Source organism: Hemicordylus capensis, chromosome 3 (genome assembly GCF_027244095.1).
Source record: "Hemicordylus capensis ecotype Gifberg chromosome 3, rHemCap1.1.pri, whole genome shotgun sequence".
NCBI lineage: Eukaryota > Metazoa > Chordata > Lepidosauria > Squamata > Cordylidae > Hemicordylus > Hemicordylus capensis.
This window is the reverse complement of record NC_069659.1, coordinates 246572434-246595983: the sequence shown is the minus strand read 5'-3', so window position 1 is coordinate 246595983 and position 23550 is coordinate 246572434. Positions and strand designations below refer to the sequence as shown.

At 42.5% G+C, this 23550-nt stretch overlaps 1 protein-coding gene across 6 annotated transcripts; it reads left to right on the top strand.

Annotated features, from left to right (window-relative positions):
* The first annotated feature begins 370 nt into the window (after positions 1-370).
* On the top strand, positions 371-21979 carry LGI1 (leucine rich glioma inactivated 1). 6 transcript variants are annotated; one of them, XM_053312221.1, is made up of 9 exons: positions 787-922; positions 1286-1357; positions 3506-3711; positions 13161-13232; positions 13321-13392; positions 15581-15652; positions 18361-18530; positions 20531-20695; positions 20784-21979. In XM_053312221.1, exons 3-9 carry the CDS (start codon positions 3698-3700, stop codon positions 21599-21601), a joined length of 1383 nt encoding a protein of 460 aa, XP_053168196.1. In that variant the 5' UTR covers positions 787-922; positions 1286-1357; positions 3506-3697; the 3' UTR covers positions 21602-21979. The 6 variants fall into 6 exon arrangements, with proteins under 6 accessions (XP_053168194.1, XP_053168196.1, XP_053168199.1 ...); XM_053312223.1 differs by having other exon boundaries at positions 848-913; XM_053312219.1 differs by lacking the exon at positions 3506-3711 and having other exon boundaries at positions 371-913.
* The last annotated feature ends 1571 nt before the right edge of the window (positions 21980-23550 follow it).

The window sequence follows — 23550 nt, the reverse complement described above, 5'->3', positions numbered from 1 at the left end:
CCATGTGTGCCTGTTTGTTTTGCAGGGACATAAGTCTGTGTGCCATGAAAGCAAAGGCCACACATAAGCTGACCATTTTTGCCATGATGCTTTGGATGGTTTCACTCTCTTTCCTTTCCCGATGAAGAATGTTTCTCTCCTTCTGCTGTCACTTGTCATATGCAAAGCCCAATTCCCAAAGGTTAATGAGGATGGAGGGATCCAGCAAAAGATGACTGGTGATCTCTCCCCCGACACATGCACACTCCAGCTCACACCCACGCACCCACCCACCAGCCAAGCATAATGTTGTACTATTTTTGGCAACAAGAAGAGGGCCTCCCCTAAGAAAAAATGAGAAAGCCGTGTATTTTCTCAGTTGCGTCACTTTGCAACCCAAGGCAGTGTTGTGCTCTGTGTTTTTTTGCGGTGATGCAAGTCCTTTTTCTTCTACAGCCGGTTGGGTTCCCCCCCCCTTCCCTGTCTTACAGCACTTCACAGGTCCCTTCTCGGAGCAGTACGTTGCCTGAGTGAATAGAAAGAAACATACCGATCAGCTGCAGGTTTCTAGCTACAAAAACACGTTCAGAGGGAAAGAGACAGAAAAGGGCTGGAGACAAGAGAGACAGAGAAAATTGCTTGGTGTTATAGAAAGACATTCAGCGGCTGAATAAAGGGAAAACCCTGTTCATGTTTTGGGATATTATTATTTCAACTGGCTGGAACCAGAGTGGATCAAAAGAATGGGAAATGCCAGCAAACCTTTTAGAAGAATTGCTTCGTGCCTCTGCCTTTTATCTGTACTGTTGCTGACTGAAGGGAGCAGACCAGGAAAGACAACATGTCCTGCTTGGTGTACTTGTACCAAAGATAATGCTTTATGTGAAAATGCCAGATCCATTCCACGCAGCGTTCCGCCTGATGTTACCTCACTGTAAGGGCTGTAAGCATTTGGTTCTTTAATTTATGTTTAAAATAAGCAAGCATGGTGGATGTTTTCAGTGCAAGCTGGAATAATGCCTGCAGTAGTAAATACCTCCAGCATTCAAAACCAGCTGGGGGGGGGATGCTTAAATGTTGTCTCTCTGAATGTACCTATTACTTCTCATATATCTCTACATTATAGCTTCCCCCACACCACCACTCTCTTTTTCTGGGTGATGTGAAACTTGTACCATCCATTTTCCTTAAAAGAAAATGTAATTTATAATGACTATACCAAGTAATGGTCCTTCGAGGTACAGGGTGGTAATTGACTATTCCATGAACTCTCATTAACATAAGGTCTGTTTTCTTTGCCTTCCAGATCCTTTGTGAGATCTGCTTTTACCAAAATCCCAGAAAAGAGTTTTGTCTTCTCACCGTCTCTGCAACTTCTGTGAGAAGGATTTATATCATCATTATTTGTTATGAAACACATGCGTTTTCTAAAAACACTACAAAATGGGCTTTAATACTTGTTTTATAAGAAATAGATAGAGCAGATCTATTATATAACAAAATGCACCTAGTGCTTTCAGTACAGGTAATTAGAGGTGTACCATACCCAGCGGGTTGTTTTAAACTGAATGTGCTCCTTTATTCATTGTCATTATCTTTACAATTATGTTTATCAGTGTATTTATTCGGCAATATTAATTGGCTAAGCTAAATTATGATTCCCAATTCTTGTTATGGGAGCTATGTTATGTTCCCATACTGTGTTCCTAAATCACATGAATTGTACCTAAAAGAACTGAAAATAATGGTCATTATAATGAATTTTCTACACTCTTAGAATGTGGTGCTAGCAGATGCTGAAGTGTCAGAGTTGTTGGCTACATAGTCTGGCTCCTTTCAGAATCAAGACTGGCATTTCAATGGGTTGATTTGGTAGACAAAACTCACTTGGGTAGAAGCTGGTTGTTTCCAATAGATATTTCCTTGGGTAAAGGTTGGACTGTCCATTCTTCTTTACTAAGATAAGACTGTGTAAAAGCAGTGAAAATTGTAGTTGTTTTATGAAACATAAATAGTTGTTTTATGTAGTTGTTTTATGAAACATTTATGAACCAGAGATATTTCTTCAGTGAACATTTGGTTCCTGTGTGGAAAAGAATCATAGAAAGGTATGGGCCACAAAGATGACAAATTTTCTTCAAAACACTGTCAAGAAAATGTTTTAAGTTGATTTTTAAAAAGGGAATTTGATATTTGTACACGATTGTAGCATAAGCATATACAATTTATTTATTTATTTATTTTTACATTTATATCCCGCTCTTCCTCCAATGAGCCCAGAGCGGTGTACTACATACTTGAGTTTCTCCTCACAACAACCTTGTGAAGTAGGTTAGGCTGAGAGAGAAGTGACTGGCCCAGAGTCACCCAGCTAGTTTCATGGCTGAATGGGGATTTGAACTTGGGTCTCCCTGGTCCTAGTCCAGCACTAACCACTACACCACGCTGGCTCACACAATATCACTAGGTCCAATGTATTATTTTGCTGGAACATTAAGCACTTAAATTTCATTGGCACATAAAACCCATTCAGTTCAAATGCTCATGCCCTAATAGTTAATGCTCTGACTCCCACTCTTCTCTCCGACTATCAAGGGAGCAGATAAGAAGGCATGCACACACGGTAAGGTTTTGAATCCAGGACAAATGAGTAAATATAGTTACCATGGAAACCTTTATGTTGTTCCTGCTCACATTATCCCACACAAGCTTTTCCTGAGTAAGGGCATATTACAAAAAGGACAAAATCAACTCACATTGTGCCGGGAAAAAGAGATGATTGCATGCCACGGTTTGTGTGCCCATAAAGGGGAAAGGATATCATGAGTGTGCCTTGTTATGCTATAATATGCCACCTGCTTTGCCAAATAGTGCATAAATATGCAGGGTGACCCATTTCAGCAGCCATTTCAGAAACTTACCATGTTTCCTTGATAGACACATGCTCTGTGGTTCCTAAATACTGAAATTTTGGAACTCAATTTCCAAACTTAGAAGCACAGATTTCTGCTCCAATGTTTAAAGTAACAACGGATGTGCTAGAACAAGGAAAAGAACTATACCTGGTTTAGTATATACCTCACCCAGTATTTCCAAAGCTGAATGCCAAAATACCCTGGTGGTATTTTCTGATTAATATTATTTCTGAATTCTGAATTCTTTCTATTCAGTGAAGAATTTTGGTTGCTTGTGATCTTTTGGAAACTTACATTGTTGGTTGAAGGAAAGCAGGTACAGGTTCCTTTAACATTAAAATTATGGCTTTCCATTGTATTATTTTTATTATTGGCTTGATACTTCTGACTAAGGAATAAGTATCAACAAAAGTAGAATGTCAGAAGATGCCCTATAAAGATGAGTGTAACTTGAAGTCTGCAAGGTGGAATTTATTTCCCAAGTAACATGTGGGGATATGACAGGGACAGTGGCTTGTGAAACATCAGGGCTGTGTCAGAAAATTGTCATAAATTGAAGCTCTACAGTTAAGCTGCATATTTAGTTGTATTCAATTTGTATCTCCTGACAGAGCTCAAACTGCACTTAAAACCATAGAGTTGGAAGGATTCAAAAAGATTTTCAGGAATAATCTCGTATTCTGAGGCTGGACCATCTGCACACCAGCCCTGTACAGATTAGCCCACACAACCTGGACCACAATGGATCACAGTTAGAGAACAGGTGCATCACAGAATGGGGCCTGAAAAACAAAGAGCTCCAGATGACCCAAAGCACGTGAGCCATGGTTATAATCAAGCTGAATTGGTAGACATAATGACACTTCTCCTACCATACGCTCAACACAGAATCAGTGATCAGCATCAATAAGTAAGCTCCCATGTCCAGAGTGGGGCTTTGCAGGCCCCTGCTTCAGCTATGCAGTGCTGGAACTCAACACTGCTGCACCCATCCAGTGATGTCTAGATGTCAGCCAGCACCTTCAGCTGTGAAAAACCTGAGTGAGGCAGTCAGCCTTCGATAGATCTAAAAATATAGACTTAGAAATACCTTGAGTTGAAAACCTGACATTTCCCCCTGCATTTGTATGCTTGCTTACCCTGTAGTCCTACTGCCCTGAGGGCTCCTCTTCATCTTTTCCCCTTCTCTTCCTGTGTCTGTGGGGGGAAGAAATTGTTCCTGGAAGAGTTCTAAGTCAGAATGCATTATGGAAATTAATCACACACATGCTGTTTATTTGTGATTTCTGTTTCTGGTTTTTTTGTTTTTTTTGACCCACTGTGAGAATAGAGCATCTAGAATTCAGCCAACTCTCTCTCTCTCTCTCTCTCTCTCTCTCTCTCTCTCTCTCTCTCTCTCTCTCTCTAACTGAAGACTCTGGACAACTTACCTATATAGTCACAACTGTGTATGTTTTTAAAAAGGATAGGAAAACAGAAACAAATAAATAAATATAACTTGTTTTCAGACATCCTATAAATGTCTCCAAAATAGGCAGTGTTGTTTGGCAATCCTTGACAAAGCAGGAAGAATTGCATCACAGATTCTATGAGCTGTTGGCTGATCACTGATTACTTGCTGGCATCAAAATCTCCTTCCCTTCACCACACAGAGAGTGATTTTGATGTTAGCTACGATGAAATTGTATCTGAAGTGGAGTAAAATCCCACCTCTCAATGGTCTTTGAGCTTTCAATGGTCTTTGAGCTAGGGCCAGGATTCTTTCCCTTTTCTGGTAGAATTCTTGCTGAGATATTGAGAGAAGGGACAAAACAGGATAAACCTCCAGCTGCTGTTGATTATGTGGCCGGTGGGTAGAGTCAAGCTGCACTTTCAGTCCCACAGAAGAGGGGTGCAGATTCCCCCTAAGCATTTGAGGAGCGCTCCCCTCCCACATTTTACTGATCTCCCCCTCAAACATAATAACTCAGATCTCCCCTACAAACTTGTCTCCCCCGCAAAAAGATTTAAAATTTTAAACTTTAAAAAACCTGCAAGTTGCTCAAGCTTTCACTCTGTCTGCAACCCTGCTGCAGAAAAGGGGCATTAGAGGATTTTTAGGAAGATGCCAATCATAGCAGATAAAGTGTTCTCTGTGAGAGACCTATGAATATTTATAGTCCCACAGATTAAAAAGCTAGATAAGCATTCCTCTCCATTAATTGCAAAACCCTGTTATCTACTTCAGTTTTTAATCCAGAAATTTGTATACATACAAGCACATGCGTTGAACCATGGAAGAATTAAAGCCAATAAACATGCCAATATGTTGTAATATTTACATTCAGATAACAACTTTTAAACAATGATTTGTATAACTGTACACAAAGGATTTTTTTAAATTATGCTCTGTTTACAAAGCCTCATCTTAACTGAATTGCATTAAGCCCCTTGCCAGGCTCATCTTGCAGAGATAATTTGCAGAGGAGCTCTTTTCAGAACCCCATTTAACTCCTCTAGAGCTTATTTTCTTTGCAAACCTAGGTTAGGAAATTTCAGTGGAAAAAATGTACCTTTCATAGTTCTGAACAGAATACATCTATCAGGAGAAAAAATAATCAAGAAGATACAAAAAGGAGGAGACAAAATAAGCAAGACGGTTCAAAATAATCAAGAAGATACATGTAAAATTGGTACGTCTATCGTAGTACCACTGACAAACACTTAAAACAATGTTTTGCTGATCTTATGATTCTTTTGGCTTGAAAGCACATATGAAGCTCCCACATCCATTCAATTTAATGGAAGAGACAGTTCTATTTGATGAAACAGATGTGGCACAGATGTGCTCTCTTAAGTGAAATTGATTGAGGAAGTCTGCTCTTTCTGTCTTGAGAGCACAGGTGGAATTAAGAACATAAGAACAGCACTGCTGGATCAGGCCCAATGCCTATCTAGTCCAGCATCCTGTTTTACACAGTAGCCCACTAGGTGCCTCTGAGAAGCCCACAGGCAAGAAGTGAGGGCATGCCCTCTCTCTTGCTGATGTTCCCCTGCAACAAGTATTTAGAGACATCTATCCTCTTAGGCTGGATGTGGCCTATATCCCTCAGACTAGTAGCCATTGGTAGACCTGTACTCCATGAATTTGTCTAAGCCACTTTTAAAGCCATCCAAGTTAGTAGCCGTCACCATATCCCATGGTAGAGAATTCCATATATTAATTAGAGATGTTCATATCAGGTGGTATAAAAATATGATAGATAGATAGATAGATAGATAGATAGATAGATAGATAGATAGATAGATAGATATGTGCTGGGTGAAGAAGTACTTCCTTTTGTTTATCTTAAATTTCCTGGCCTTCCGTTACATGAGATGACACCTGGTTCTAATGTTGTGAGAGAGGGAGACAAATTTCTATTTGTCCACTCACTCTATTCCATGCATAATTTTATACACCTGTCTCCCTGAAGTCGCCTCTTTTCCAAATTAAAAAGCCCCAGATGCCTTACCTCATAAGGAAGGTGCTCCGGGCCCTTGATCATCTTGATTGCCCTCTTCTACATTTTTTGAGTTCTACAATGTCCTTCTTAAGATACAATGACCAGAACTGCACGCAGTACTCCAAATGTGGCTGCACCATAGATTTGTACAAGGGCATTATAATATTAGCATTTTTATTTTCAATCCCCTTCCTAATGATCCCTAGCATGGAATTTGCCTTTTTTTCAAAGCTACTGTGCACTGCGTCGACACTTTCAACAAGCTGTCCACTACTACTCCAAGATCTATCTCCTGGTCAATCACTGACAGCTCAGACCCATCAGTGTATGTGTGAAGTTGGGGTTTTTTTGCTCCAATATGCATCTCTCTATACTTGCTTACGCTGAGCTGCATTTGCCATTTTGTTGCCCACTCCCTCAGTTTGGAGGGATCCTTCTGGAGCTCCTCACGATCTGTTGTAGATTTAACTATCCTAAATACTTTAGTGTAATCTGCAAATTTGGCCACTTCGCTGCTTACCCCAACTTCTAGATCATTTATAAACAAGTTAAAGAGCACTGATCCCAGTATAGATCCCTGGGGGGCTCCAGTGCTTATATCCTTGCATTTTGAAAACTCTCATTTTATTCCTACCCTTTGATTTCTGTCCTTCAATCAGTTACCAATCCACAAACAAACTTGTCCCCTCATCCCATGACTGCTAAGTTTACTCAAGGCCTGTTCTACTATATGTTTACCAATTTTGTCCTTAAGTATGCTTTCCATCAGTTTACCTGGCACAGAAGTTAAGCTAACTGGCCTGCAGTTTCCTAGATCCCCCGCTGGATCCCTTTTTGGAAATCTGAGTTACATTAGCTACTTTCTAACCCTCTGGTACAGAACCTGATTGTAGGGACCAGTTACATGTTTTTGCTAAGAGATCAGCAATTTCACATTTGAGTTCCTTCTGAATTCTTGGGTGGGTGCCATTTGGCCCTGGTGATTTGTTAATTATTAGTTTTTCAAGACAGTTTAGAACATCCTCTCTCATCACCTCAGATTGGCCCAACTCTTCAGCCTCCAAGCCTGAGAAGCCCAGTTCTGGAGCAAGTATATTGTCAGCATCCCATGCCATGAAGACAGATGCAGAGAACTCATTCAGCTTCTCTTCAGTTTCCTTATCCTACATAATAAACCCATTCATGCTCCCATCATCTAAAGGTCCGATCACCTCCCAGGCAGGTTTTCTGCTTCTGATACATTTAGAGACGCTTTTATTATTCTCCTTGAGACCTAGCTAAATGCTCTTCAGACTCTTTTTGTAGCCCTTATTGTCTCCTTGCATTGCCTTTGCCAGAGTTTATGTTCCTTAGGGATGTGCACCGGACCCGTCTGGGGCCATGTTATAGGCCTCTGAACCGGTCTGGATTGGGGCCGGTCTGGCGGTCCGGCGGGGGGGGGGCATGTAGCTTTAAGGGCGGGGGGTAGTACTTACCCCTCCTGCTGTTTTTCCCCCACCGGCGCTCAACGTTTTGGCAGAGTTTTGGGGGCAGCAGCGTTCCTCCCTGCCACCCCCGCCCCCGTCGTTGCCCTGCAAAAGAGGAAGTCAGTTGCACGCATGCACCTATCGTGGTGCGTGTGTGCCTGTCACTGCTGCGGCACGCTGCACATGTCACACGTTGCGTGCGACACAACATGTGATGTGTGCGGGGTGCGCGCACATGGTGGCGATAGGTGCGCGCGCCGCGACGGGCACATGCGTGCAACCAATTTCTGCTTTTGCCAGGCAGCGACGGGGGCAGGGGCGGCAGGGAGGAATGCTGCTGCCCCCAAAACTCTGCCAAAAGGTTGAGCGCCGGAGGGGGGAAAGCGGCAGGAGGGGTAAGTACTACCCCCCACCCGCACTTAAAGCTACACGCCCCCCAGTGCCGGACTGCGCCTCCATGGTTCCGTGCACATCAGGGGCGTAACTACTATTAGGCAAGGGGAAGCGGCTGCCTGGGGGTCCCCAAGCCTCGAGGGGCCCTCCAGAGGCAAGTCACATGACTATACTGTGAAGTGTGTGTGTGTGTGTGTGTGTGTGTGTGTGTGTGTGTGTGTATCAGCGAGGGGCCCATCTTCAAATTTTGTCTCTGGGCCCACTCCAGCCTTGTTACACCCCTGGTGCACATCCCTAATGTTCCTTTCTGTTCTCTTCATTTGGGCAGACTTCCATTTTCTGAAGGAAGTCGTCTTCCTTTTTATAGCTTCCCAACTCTACTTGTTAGCTATGCTGTCATCCTCCTGTATTTGGTGGTAACTTTCCTCCTTCTTCATAGTACCTTTCCTCCTTCTTGGTATACATTTCAACTGAGCTTCTATGATTGTGATTTTAAATAGGCTCCATGCTTTCTGGAGTGATTTGTCCCACCTGACCTTCCCTTTCAGCTTTCTTTTTATCAGTCCCCTCATTTTTGAGAGGTTTCCTCTTCTAAAATCCAGCACATCTGTGTTGTACTTCCTTGGCAACTCCACTTGCATATAAGCTGAATTGGATAACGCTATGGTCATTGTTCTAGGGGTGTGCATGAAACCAAAAACGTGGTTCGGTTTGAATTCAGATCAAATTCAAACTGAACTGTGTCCCACCAGTTCAGAACCGACCCAGTTCAGTTTGCAATAGAACCACCAAACTGCCCCAGTTCAGTGAAAACCAGTTCGACATCGAACTGTTTGTACACAGCCCTATACTGTTCTCCAATGGTTCTACAACTCTGACATCTCACAACAGGTCCTGGGCACCACGCAGGATAACGTCCAAGGTCACCTTCTCTCTGGCTGGTTCTGTGACCAACTGTTCTAAGTCACCATCATTTAGCATATCTAGAAACTTGGCCTCTCTGTCAATACCCACATGTGAATTTGCCCAGTCTATGTGAGAGTAATTGAAGTCACGCATCATACAGATCTGTCTCTCTTTGGCACCTCTCTGATTTGCTTCTCCAACTCCAGGTCACTCTCATTTGATCTGGAGGGTGATAGCATGTCCCTAGTAATATGTTTCCTTTCAGTCCTTGTATTGTCATTCCTGTGGTGTAGTGGTTAGAGTGCTGGACTCGGACCAGGGAGACCCGAGTTCAAATCCCCATTCAGCCATGATATGTGCTGGGTGACTCTGGGCCAGTCTCTTCTCTCTCAGCCTAACCTACTTCACAGGGTTGTTGTGAGGAGAAACCTAAGTATGTAGTACACCGCTCTGGGCTCCTTGGAAGAAGAGCGGGATATAAATGTAAATAATAATAATGATGATGATGATTCTGTGGAGGACTCCAATCCTAGATTTTCTAGCTTGTTGAATTCTATCCCTTCTTTCATATGCAGTGCTACTCTACCCCTAATCCACTCCTCCCTGTCTTTTCTGTAGAATTTGTATCCAAGAATAAGTGTCTCACTGGTTCTCACTGTTCCACCGAGTTTCCAGTGTGCCTACTATCTATGTTTTCATTAGCAATGAAGCACTCCAGCCCACCCATCTTGGCTTGGAAGATTCTGACATTGGTATATAAACACCTATACATGGAGTCTCTTACCTGGTGTTGGCATGTGCTATCTCCCTTACCATCATTTGACCTTTTTGACCAGCTATCATGTGTTTCTGTTTGTTCTGCTCCTAGTTCTACTCCATTCCCTTCTGGTTTATCTGAAAAGTTTGCACCCTTGTACCTTGGGGGATTTTGCTTGCCAAACCAGATACCGGCCAGTTCCTGTTGGCAATCCCCAGATGTCATTTTAAAAACTGTGCAACATTTTTTGATTTTAAGCATCAGTAGTTTGATTCCATTTTGGTTCAAGTGTAGCCCGTCCCTTTTGTAAAAGCTTTGCTTGCACCAAAATATATCTCAGTGCCTAACAAATCTAAACCTCTCCTACCAGCACAACCATCTCATCCACACATTGAAACCCCTCAGCTATGCCTATCTCATTGGCCCTGCATGTGGAACAGGTAGCACTTCAAAGTACACTACCTGGAGGTCCTGGACTTCTGGAGGTCCTGGACTTCAACATGCTACCTAGCAGCCAAAATTTGGTTTCCAGGAGCTCCTGACTACTTTGCCAGTATTGTTGTTGCTGGCGTGCTCCATGACAATTGACTCCTTCTCAGCACAGCTTATCAGCCTATCTAGATTCTGTGTGACATCCACAACCTTTGCACCAGGCAGGCAAGTCACAGTGCGGTCTACACATGGGTCACAAACCCATCTCTCTGTGCCCCTAATGACTGAATCATCCTCTACTAGGAGGCCCCCAACCCCCAGAAGAATATCCTGTGTAAATGGATATGTGTACAAGGAAGGGGTCCCTTCTAAGGGAGCATTCGCCCCTTTCTCAGACTGATGTCCTCCTTCCCTGAGACCTTCATTCTCTGTGACAGCAGAAGAACTGTCAGCCTGGGAGTGGGATGCCTCTATCACATCCCTGAGGGTCTAATCTACATACCTTTTTGCCTCCCTGAGCTTCTTCAAGTCAGCCACCTTGGCTTTGAGGGGAAAAACCTGTTCCCTAAGAGCCAGGAGCTCTTTGCACTGAGCGCATACCCACGACTTCTTCCCCTCAGGCAGATAGTCATACATGAAACACTCTGTGCAATAGAGTGTGCACTAGGGATGTGCACGAACTGGTCCGGAGGCCATGTTAGAGGCCTCCGAACCGGTTCAGAATTGGGCCGGGCCGGTGGTCCAAGGGGTGTCTAGTTTTAAGGGCAGAGGGTAGTACTTACCCCTCCCGCCGCTTTCCCCCCTCTGGCGCTCCACTCCGGAGCAAAGTTTTAGGGGCGGCAACGTTCCTCCCTGCCGCCCCTGGCCCCGTTGTTGCCCGGAAAAAGAGGAAGTTGCTAGCACACATGCGCCCATTGTGGCATGCGCACGCCCGCTGCACACATCACACGTAGTTCCGTGCACATCCCTAGTGTGCACCTAGAGGTGCACCTAGATAATTTTGGTGCCTGGACCTGAAGAGCTTCGGAGCCCCACCGCCGCATGCACCCTCACCATGAGTTTAAAAAAAGTTAAAGGTTTTTAAAAGTTTTTTTTAATGGAAACCTGCATTTTTTTTTGAAGGCCTCCCATGAAGCATGCTGCCACCGCAACACTGTGCCAAACCATGGTGCCAAAAACTTCAATAATTCTAGCTGCCATGTGCATGGTTGTGGGGTGTGGGGTGTGTGTGAGCTGAGCAGGTCTCCCCCAACCCCGTGGTCGTGGTGGGCAGAGTGGGAGTGACTGCTGGGCCTGACAGTTCAGCATGTGTGCGGCTGGGCAGGGGGTGCACCGAGTAGGCTTCCTCCACCCTGTGGTGGAGGTGGAGCAGGAGTGGCCACTGGGCCTGATGCTCCAGAGTGCTTGCACAGTTGGAACAGAGTTGGAATAGAGTGTTGCAAGCCCTGATGTCAGGGGCTTGCAACACTCTGTTGAAACTGCGCAGTCGCACAGGAGCGCCTCACAATTCCTGAGGGCCACTGGGCTGTTCAGGCCCAGCAGCTGCTCCTACTCTGCCCACTGCTGCCACCACCACCACCACCATGGGGGGGAGGCTTGCTTGTCTCTCTCTTGTCTCTCTCTTGCTTGTCACACACACACCCAGCCACGCACATGGCAGCTAGAATTATTGTTTTTGGCACTGCAGTTCGATGCCATGGGACAACAGCGGGGTGGGCACGGGGTGGTGACAGGAAGCCCTCCTGGTCCTTTGGAGGCCCCCCTGGATCTTGGAGGCCATGAACCGGGGCCCCAAGGTCTGGGGGTAAGAGCGCCTCTACCTGCTGGCATTCTATCTTCATAACTGGTTTTACTGGCTACTTAGAATATATACAGCTCGTGTACTTGAAAGCTAGGTCTTAGCTACCGTTGTCAGCTAATTAAAGGTTTTCAGCTCTGTCCTCTAAGAATATTACAAATGTGTGGTAGTACTCACATTCTCCTTGTGATGGGTATCTACTTCGTGATAAAGAGGGATCATTTGTGTGCCTTCCTGCACACTTCCTTGTTAAACTCCATGCAAAACTCCTTTGATATCTGTTAGCAAACTCCTGTTCACAAAGTTTCCCTGGTCTGAGCCTTGTCTTCCCAAGAGCTGCTTCCAAACTGAGCCACCTCTGGAAAGTGGTTCCTCCCACAAGCTTTGTGACTCACCTGAAGCTAATCCCCACCCCCGTCTCTCTAGGCACAACTCAAACTGCCCTGTCAAAAACAAACCCCATGCTAGCGAGAAATCAAATCCTAGAAAAGAGTAGCCCTAATTAACTCATCTTGACTTTTCCTCCTTGTTTTCTTGTTTATTTATTTATTTAAAGATTTGTTCTGGAATGGGAGCCTTTTATGTCAGTGTTCACCAACTTATGTGCCAGAACTTTTACTATCAGAGCTAGGTCATAATTACTAAACAATATTTTTGATTGCTCAAATACTGAAGCTAATGAGAAATTAATTCGCCAAAATTTTGCTGGGCACATTGGACACTCATTGGAAACCCCTGTAGAACTCCATTGCTTTTTAAATAGTCACATATTTATAAATTACTACCAAATTGCCTCCCTAGCAATTTGATGATATAATTCAATTTATTTGCTGAGTATCTGAATCGGAACTTTGCTTTGCATAACATTTTTTTCTTTGGGCAGTGTTTAAGCAGTACATGAAATATACCCTTTGTATATATAAAAATTCTTCATCTCTGTGTGTTACAATGGAGCAGAAGTAATGTTAGATTTGTTCTAAAGAGTATGTCACCATTTAATTATTCTTTGTTTTGTACTTCTTTATACAGATTATTTACAGCAAATACATTTGATGTCATTAGTGGTGATGCTTTTATGGGCCTTCCTCATCTAGAATATTTGTGAGTGGGAAAAATTATAGTCCAAGAATTCTTGAGCATGCTGGGTATCTGAGAGGTTTGACCAAATTGCACTTTTGACCTCTTTCAGGTTTATAGAGAATAACAACATCAAATCGCTTTCAAACACTTCTTTCCGAGGATTGAAATCTTTGATCCATCTGTAAGTAAAAGTGATCCTCTTTATTGTCTGGCATATTTACATAAGTATGCAATGTTGCTTTTGTTTTGAAGCTGTGAACTGCTAAAGACTTTTTAGCTGATTATCTATGTTGCAACTGATTATGCAGTTAAGCAGACAATTGTCTGATGCTGCACTTCATAATTTAAACATTCCATGAGTAACATCAGTATTAGTGGCTTGGATCCCAAGAACAATGCAAGTAGTTCTGTGTATCCGAGGGGATCTGGGGCTTATATATCTTGCACAGCAGCTACCTGACAAACCATTTTTAAACTTAAGGATGTTTCAGAAGCAATTTGTGATGTGGCATGGAAGTTTTAGCATTCAAAGGAACAAATATTTGTAAATCCCATTGTGTATGCCCAAGCACTTGGGCATACTTAGAATAGCTCTTCATAGCTCAGCCAGTACGATAAAAGCATTACTTTTTTGTGCATGATATATTTTTAATAATCAAACTGAAGTAGCAATTACTTAGTATGTCTTATTAGTTGTTATTTTTAAAAAGTGAATAATTCTCAATAGAATAGCAGATTAATACCCATATTTGTTAGCCAGTTTTCATTTCAGCAGCTCAGCTTTTAAAACTTCACCAATATGTCACTGCTAATACGAAAACCACAGACACAATAGATTTCTGCAGATCTTGAATGTGTGAAGATCATGACACTTGGATCTCATTCTCTTTCCAAAGAATCTGAAGAAAGAAACATGGAATTTGACTGATCTCTTAATATAAAATTATGACAATTTATACCGTTATTGGAAATCATATTTATTTACACAATGTTACTTATTCTCACTGCCCCCGCTTAAACTAGGTTACCTTTTCTACATGTAACCATGCCAGAAATCTGTCCCAAAGGAAGAGTGTATGTCATTTTCATTGGCATACTTCATGCTATTTCTTCTGGACATAATCATAACATACAACAATGTGTAAAACTAATTATGCAGACAATGGAAATTTCAGACAAGAAAAATAAAAAGCAGGAGCAGTCTTATCCCAGAAATATGCCTTCATCTATCCCTATCTATCATGCTCACTAGAAGTGGAATTTTCTTTCCAATGAGGGAAAGCAGACCTTATAATTATGTGGTACATCATAGATTCATCATCATGATGCCTATTAAAGTATTCTATGAAATTATGGCAGATGAGTATTTTAGATTCAGATAGACCACACACATTACTTGCATTCGGACAAACCTTTAGATAGCTAAATTACTCAAGCAGCCATTTAATTTTTTAAAAATCGATACCTTGCATAGCAAAGAGGCATTTAATATTATTGAATACAATCAAGTATACAATGTATATCAACGTATACAATTGAATATATTCATTTACACTAGAAATTGATTTTGTTTAATTGGAGGAGCTTTGATATATTTAACACCACGGGGTGGGGGGAATTACTGTTGTGGGTACAGAGGCGTAACTATAGGGGGGCAGGGGGGGCACGTGCCCCGGGCACCATCTTTTCTGGTCACATGGGGGGCGCCGCCATGACCAATTTTTTTAAATCTTTTTTTTTTATTTTTTGTTAATACAAATGTTTCCTGCTCAGTGCAGCAGTGCTGCAGCAGTCAAGGGAGCGCGTCGGTGCCCCCTTCCCCATGAGCGGTCCCTTCCGCGCCGCCTGCGCGCCCCCCCCCCATTGCTTTGCTGCCGCTGGCGGCCAGTCAGTGGCCTGGCTTGGCGGCGGGCGCTTGTGAGGAAAAACCTAAGGGGGGGCGTGGTGGGGGGGCGCCATTTCAGTGCTTGCCCCGGGCACCGTTTTCCCTAGTTATGCCTCTGTGTGGGTATTTATTTATATACAAGATGTGACTTTTCAGTTTTGAAATTCTTAACAAAAAGAAAAGGAAAAGGTCCCGCAGCATGTCTAGTCACACACGAGTGTCTTAAAATACTGGCAAGATGCCAGAAATCTCCACATTTTCTACACCCTTACTGGAGTTCTGGAAGCACAAGACTGCCATAGAAGTGTTAATGTAATATTGTAACAGAAGGCTGAGTACATTATCATGTAGCAAGTAAGGTGTCCTGCAGCATAATCTTTAACAACTCATTGCAATGCTCACCACAACTATTTGCTGTGAAAATGTTTCATTGACAGACTGAAAGGATTGTCTAATGCTAACAATAAAACATCTTATTTTGCAGGAGTCTTGCTAACAACAATCTCCAAACACTCCCCAAAGACATATTCAAAGGCTTGGATTCTTTAACCAATGTGTAAGAAAGCTTCTTAATTTTAACAATGTGATTCGAAAGACCAGAATTAGTAGCTTGGCAGTAATTATTACAAAGATAAATTATTACAAAGGTCTGGCTGCTCATTTTGTGGCTGTGATGTGACAGATGAGACTTCTTGACCATTAAAAGCATTCTTGTCAACTATCTTGTCAGTTTGCATTGAAGCATCTACTGCTAGTGACTCTCCTTAGAGCATATCGCTTTTTTAAAATATAACAAGAACTTCAGAGGCTATGGTTTGGTTTTGTCCTAGTCTTGTTCCAGCCTACCAACATTTAATTGTTTTTTTAAAATATCAAAATAGAAATGAAGTAAACAGCAGTGGGTATTATCATTGCCAAACTGGTAAACTGGGTGCTTAGAAAACGAAACATTGTTCTAAACTAACCCAGGAAGTGGAATCACAGAAAGAAATCCAAGAAGCTACTTACAGAGTCAGACCTTTAGTCCATTTAGGTCACTATTGCCTATACTGACAGGTAGCATCTCTCCGAGGTTTCAGACCTAGACCTACGGAAGATACCAGGAACTGAACCCAAAGCATGTGCTCTGCCACCGAGCGACTTCTTCCCAAAGGGACATGCACATGTTAGAAAGAACTGAAAGCATAGCTGTGCTTCACTTGCTGTTTTTGCTAAAGCAGTTCCCACCAGATATCAGACATGCCGTTCTTAAATACTGTAGTACTAGTTTCTCTCTTCAGCACTGGGAGCTGCTTCTGAAAAATGGTAAGCAAAGCTACAGCCGAATGCATGATTCTCTCTTGCATGCCCAAGTTCCCTTTTTCAGTTCTGGGCACTGTACACAATGGGAATGTGTTCCACCTAGGGCTAGTTAAAGCTTATGGATTTGTAACGATAAATCTGAAAATCATCACAGCATGACTCATTCATTTTGTCTAAATCTATGCATGCATAGAATAAAATGCATGCATGTAGGATATTTGGTTTCTCTTTTTTCAAGTAGTGTGGAGTGAGAAATTCAGACCTGTCTTTGCAGGATCCATTTCCTTCAGGAAAAAAATGGCATTATGGTTTTATTGTAGGGTTTTATTTGTGCCCATGTACAGAAAAAAAGAGGCTGAGAAGCAACATTGCTGTCAGTGCAGCAGGCCCTACTATCCACGAAGCATTCAGTAACCCAGTTAAGGGACGAGGCTGTAGCTCAGTGCAAAAATGCACATTTTGCATGAAGAGAGTCCCTAGTTCAGCCCCTGGCATCTCCATGTAGGGCTGGGAAAGACTGCTGACCAAAATCCCAGAGAAGCCACTGCCAGTGTCACTGTAGTAGACCAGGGGTAGGCAACCTTGGGCACGCCAGCTGTTGTTGAACTACAGCTCCCATCATCCCCAGCCACAATGTATTCGATGATGGGGGTTGTAGTTCAACAACAGCTGGAGTGCCAAACGAAAATGCAACAATGAATATTTATGATTAATATTTGTATACCACTTTTCAACCAAAGTTCCCAAAGAGGTTTACATAGATATAAATAAATAAAATGGTTATTAACCCCAAAGGCCTCATAATATGGAAAGGAAAGGAAAGGAAAGGAAAGGAAAGGAAAGGAAAGGAAAGGCAGACCCCAGCAACAGCCACTGGAGAGATGCTGTGCTGGGCGCTTTCCAGACTAGCGCTGGGAAAGCAGCAAAATGCCTCTGGGCAAGTCTCATTCTGAATGTAAGCAGCACGGGGAACAGTCTTGCAGCAACTAACAACTCCCCAAAACAGCAACTTTTTCACGCCAGATGCCCTTGCTCTACATCGCAGCTACTGAATTCGCAACAAGGCATTGGAAATGTGAACGGCACCCTGCTGTCCCCGTAGGGATTGCGTTGCCACGATGCAGGAAGTGTGGAAGCACACTTCCGAGATATGTCCTGACCCCATTGTAGGGTCTAGTCTGGAACGCACCCTGGGGATGGATAAAGCCAGTTGCTCTCTTTATTGCTGCTCAATAAAGAGAATCACCACTTTAAAAAGTTGCCTCTTTGCTTATAAGGCAAGGGTTGCCTACTCCTGCTGTAGACCATACTGAGCTAGATGGACCAATTCTTGACTTGGTATAAGGTGGCTCCCTTTGTTCACTGTCAATCTATCTCGGTGCTTGAGTTTCATTCTCTTACTCTCAGCAGAATTAAAACTGTTTTTGTACTTCTGCAACAGACAAAAAGCTTAAATTTTTGACAGATGCAGTCCAAGTCACCTTAAGAATTATCTCCAAAAACAAGCAGACTATTTGATATGAAGTTTTACTCATAACAGTGTTCAACAATTCAGCACAGGCAAAGCAACACATGCAATGGAACAGAGTCAAATGGCAGTTTCCACCTCATACCTATGGACCAACTATGTATTAGGGAAGGAAGCATTTTCAGTGTGGTAGCCAGGAACATATCTTTGCATGCAGCATACAAGCTATATTGCAAAATACAGGCACAGCTTAAAGAACTGGGGGGGGGGGAATGGGCAAAGTTCATTAATGGGAGAGTTAAGCATAGTATACACATGCAGTTTTCCAACTGAACTTAATAGAGCGGAATTGTGCTTAATTTTGGCTGTTCCTATTGTTGCAAAAAACAGATGCCAACAATATCTAAAACTTAATTTCCCAGGAATGAGGAACAGGTAATTAACAATTTCAAAAGACTTGTACTAAATAAATAATCTCATTTCCCCCCCGCCAGAGACCTAAGAGGAAATATATTCAACTGTGACTGCAAGTTGAAATGGTTAGTGGAATGGATAAGCAGAACAAATGCCACAGTAGAAGACATTTATTGTGAAAGTCCACCAGAGTATAAGAAGCGTAAGATCAACAGCCTCTCTCCCAATGTATTTGATTGCATTATCACGAGTAAGTCTCCTAAATGCCTTCCTTGTTCCTAAATTTGTCTCCTAAATGCCTTCGTTCCATTAACATTAGTGGCATGTTTTCAACCACAGTTCTGCAAGCTGTCTGTAAAAAGTACTCGTCGAGCCAAACTACTCATTACATTGACTCTGTCATTGGCTGTGATGTGTGTAACTTTTCCTTGCTAAATAGCCAGATTGGGACCATGCTGTGGCAGGAGGGGGGCATTTACTCTTTGCCTCCACCATGTTCCCAATCCAGGCTGGGATCCCCTACAGCTGCTGTCCTGGGACAAAAAGCTCCCACTGGTGCCAAGTTTGGCAATCAAATTAGCTTTTTATAGTTGTTGAGTCTTGATTTAATTGCCAAGGATATGGGGATTCCTTATTTTCTTGTCTCAGTTTTGTTGTTGTAGTATATTTAGGGTTTTTAAAAATAAGATTAATGGTCCTCTTTTTGTACATCACCCTCAACTATTAGATACAGTGGCATGAAAATAAATAGATGGAAGTTCAGCTTAACTGGAATGCTATTTACATAAATTGCACCAATACGGGACTATATTAAATGCATACATTGAATCCACATACAGATATATGAGACAGACGCATTACATGCAAAGCGAGATAAGTCAAGCCTTAATTTGTTATAATTGTGATGATCATGGCGTACAGCTCATGAAAACCCCAAATCCACAATCCCAGAAAATTAGAATATTACATGGAACCAAGAAGACAAGGATTGTAGAATAGAACAATATCGGACCTCTGAAAAGTATAAGCATGCATATGTATTCAGTACTTGGTTTGGGCCCCTTTTGCAGCAATTACTGCCTCAATGCGGCGTGGCATGGATGCTATCAGCCTGTGGCACTGATGAGGTGTTATGGAAGACCAGGATGCTTCATTAGCGGCCTTCAGCTCTTCTGCATTGTTTGGTCTCATGTCTCTCATCCTTCTCTCGGCAATGCCCCATAGATTCTCTATGGGGTCAGGTCAGGCGAGTTTGCTGGCCAATCAAGCACAGTACACTGTATACTTTTCAGAGGTCCGATATTGTTCTATTCTGCAATCCTTGTCTTCTTGGTTCCATGTAATATTCTAATTTTCTGGGATTGTGGATTTGGGGTTTTCATGAGCTGTACGCCATGATCATCACGATTATAACAAATTAAGGCTTGACTTATCTCGCTTTGCATGTAATGCATCTGTCTCATATATCAGTTTCACCTTTTAATTTGCATTACTGAAATTAATGGACTTTTGCACGCTATTCTAATTTTCCGAGTTTCACCTGTACTTTGAATGACTGAGCTTTAAAATAATGGGTTGGATCCAGACTTGTATGAGACAGGGTTGCTGTAGATTCATAAGGCACCATTGCTGCAGTTATTCCCATTTGCCGCAATAGGATAACTGCACTGCTTGAGCAACCACTCATTCTGAACAGCGTCAATGCTGCCTTACAAGCCCGCAGCAACCCCGGCACAGAGTGTTCTGCTGCTGGCATGCTGCAACATGTCACTGGTTTCAGTGGTGCTTATTAGTCAAGATTCACCCACCACCACCACCACCACCAATTGTTGACTTTTAAATTAGGGCTCAAAAAACCACATTGCTGTAATTGCTGCAGGTAGCCATTTCAGATTGTCTGTGTCTGGACAGTTACTGCATCAAATAATGTAAAGCAGAACTTCCTTTTTTGCATGCGTACATTTGTTTGTTTGAATGCCTTATTCTTGCACATACTTACTTTTCATATAGCACCATCTCTGTACATGGCCCTTTACAAGAAGAAGACGACAGGTGCCTGCCCCAGTGGGCTCATAATCTAAAACTGATAGAAGGAAGACAACACAGGAATGGGAGGGAAACGGAAGCAAAGGGAACTGGGGAAGAATACACGGTCATTACATGTACTTAAATGAAAGAAAGAAAGAAAAAATGAATGAATACTCTACATAAAAAGGAATGTATGTCATCTTTCATTATGCACTTTTCCAGAATTTGTTGTATTTCGAAAGCTGCCATATCAGTCTCTATCAATCGACACTTTCTCATACATGAATGATGAATATGTAGTGATTGCCCAGCCTTTTACTGGAAAATGCATCTTTCTTCAATGGGACCATGTGGAAGGGACTTTTAGGAATTTTGACAACATCACAGGTATGAATCTTTAATAATCCCTACGAACATTATGCTACCTGATCAAAAAGCCAGCTCCTGATGTCCTCTTTTATCTTTCTTTATGCAGGGACTTCAGTGGTTGTGTGCAAGCCTGTCATTCTCGAGAATCTCCTATACATTATTGTGGCCCAACTCTTCGGTGGCTCCCATATATACAAAAGAGACATTCATGCAAATAAATTTATAAAAATCCAGGATATTGAAATTCTCAAAATCCGCAAGCCCAATGACATTGAAACGTTCACAATTGCAAAAGATTGGTACTTTGCCATTGCCGACAGTTCAAAAGCTGGCATTACCACCGTTTACAAATGGAATGGAAATGGATTTTATTCTGATCAGTCTTTACATGAGTGGTACAGAGATACTGATGTGGAATACCTTGAAATTGCCGGCAAGCCTCACTTGGTCCTGTCAAGTAGTTCTCAGCACCCTGTCATATATCCGTGGAACAAAGGAACCAGCAAGTTCATGGAGCCTATTGATATCCCTGATATGGAAGATGTTTATTCTGTAAAGCATTTCACCGTAAAAGAGAATATTTATGTTTGTCTAACAAGATTCATTGGTGACTCCAAAGTCATGAAATGGGAAGGTTCAAAATTTCTGGATTTACAAAGTATGCCATCAAGAGGGTCAATGGTATTCCAACCTCTTCAGATAATGAACTACCAATATGCTATTCTTGGAAGTGATTATTCTTTTACTCAAGTTTATTACTGGGAGGCAGGAAAATCCAAGTTTGTGAAGTTTCAAGAATTAAACATACAAGCACCAAGATCTTTTACACATATCTATGTTGATAAACAAGATTTTCTCTTTGCTTCCAGTTTTAAAGGGAATACAGTGATTTATAAACATATCATAGTTGACCGAAGCGCATGACACGCACACACACTCACAGTGTGGAATCTGTTATGAGACTTTCTCCTGCGATAAAATGGACCTAATGAACTAAATGCATGATGATGATTCTCTTACTTCCAGTCTGCGAATGCCTTTAACAAAGATTGCTAGAATAAAGTACCACAGTATCTTCATCTGTAAATGTCAAGTCTAGTGCTGTTGGGCATTGTATTTTTTTAAAAGAAAGACAAATGTAGTTAACTGGGCCTTTTTCTTCAATCACTATGTAAATATGTGGTGAAACTTCATCGGTTTTCAGCAAGAAGGGAAAGAAACAATAAGATGTAATTTTGTGTTATTCACCTGTTTGAAAATAACTGCCAAATAAAATGTTTACATTTTCTTTCATATTCCAAATAGTGTTACATATAAGTAATTGGTTTTTATTTGTGTGCACTTTTGCTCTAATCCAACTATTTCCTGAGGGCATGGAGGCCCAATTAAATATTAGAGTACAAATGTTATGTTATACCTGTGGTTATATTTATATAAATATACTTTTCTAGCTATGAAATGTATATGGATTGCAAACTCTATATGTAGATTCCTTTGGGTCTAAATCAACAGGAAGATCTTCTGCGTTGGCCCCATGGAAATGGGGAACTGTCCATGTGAAGCTCCCAGTCACTTCTGGAGACTACATTGGAGGACCTGCTGCTGAAGGCTCTTTAGTTTTGCTTTCAATAATTGCTTATATACCCATTATTTTTTTTAAAGGAAGAAAATTGAATTTAAGGTGACCATCCTGATATAACGGGGGGGGGGGGGGAACCTTTCTAAAATACCATCTTGGCATAAAACTAGACAGACAGACAAATTGTGCTTGCGTGTGTACCTTGTACATAGTTTCTCTCAAATGTGTTCAATGAGGCTTACTTCCAGGTATTCTCAGATAGGTCCATACAAAACAATGAGACTGTTCCTGCGATCAGCCTAAGGAAAGCCAAGGAAAAGCCAAGCCCGGTCTTTGCTGACCGTAAGAACCGGTTGGAGCCGTGAGGCTCTTGGTGGCAGTGTGGCAAACCCTGCAAAGAGGCTACCCTTTTAAATGAAGCTAAGATCGCTAGTGCTCTCTTAGCCCTGTTGTTTTGATCATTTGCCAGCCCCGGCTGCTTGCAGCCAGGGCTGGGAAACTGCGGGGCTCCTAGTTGGCATTGGGAGGGTCCCCTTAATGCACCGCACAAACTCATTATGGAAGTTCCGGGGGATGGGGCAACACTTCCCAGCCCCCAACCCTCCACACTGCTGAGTGCAGCTGGCAATCGTCTGGGCAGGCAGTCTGCCTGCCCAGCAAAGACAGAGTGATCATCTGTGGGGAGGTAAGTGCTGGCAGCCTTCCTCCACGCTCTCCCTCAAGCGATCAGTGAGAAAGGGCTCAATGAATTTTATTTCTGAGTAACCATGCACAGGCTACATGGCTGCACCCTTCTGCCTACTTACTTGGGAATAAATCCTTTTGGCGAGGCTTTCTTCTGAATAAACATGTAAAACTTCAGGCTGCAAATGTTACAGAGGTAATGTTGTCACTTATAAAGTCAATGCAGTCCCTTTTGAATAATTCTGGCCTCAGTGCATCAGCCCACCCATATTGGAGGTAAGGTTGGCTAGGATGCATGGGAGGGGATTGTCTGCAGCAACATCCAAGGATAGGGAACTCCCTTCCAATGTTTCCTCTAATTGTTCTCATCTGTGTGCCAAATGAATTTTGTTCTGGGCAGCAGTATTAAAGCAGTGTGTGAACACGTGTATTCAGAATGGGGCGTTCCTGATTCTACCTGAGTGGGATCTAAAATTAACTGAGTGGACTCCTTAGAGGGATCACTGCTCCCTTCCCAAGAGAGCTGCTTGGCATGTCCAACTCACCAATGAGGCTGGGTGAGGTGACTGCCTCGGGTGGTGGATTGGTGCAGGCAGCAGATTACTCACCA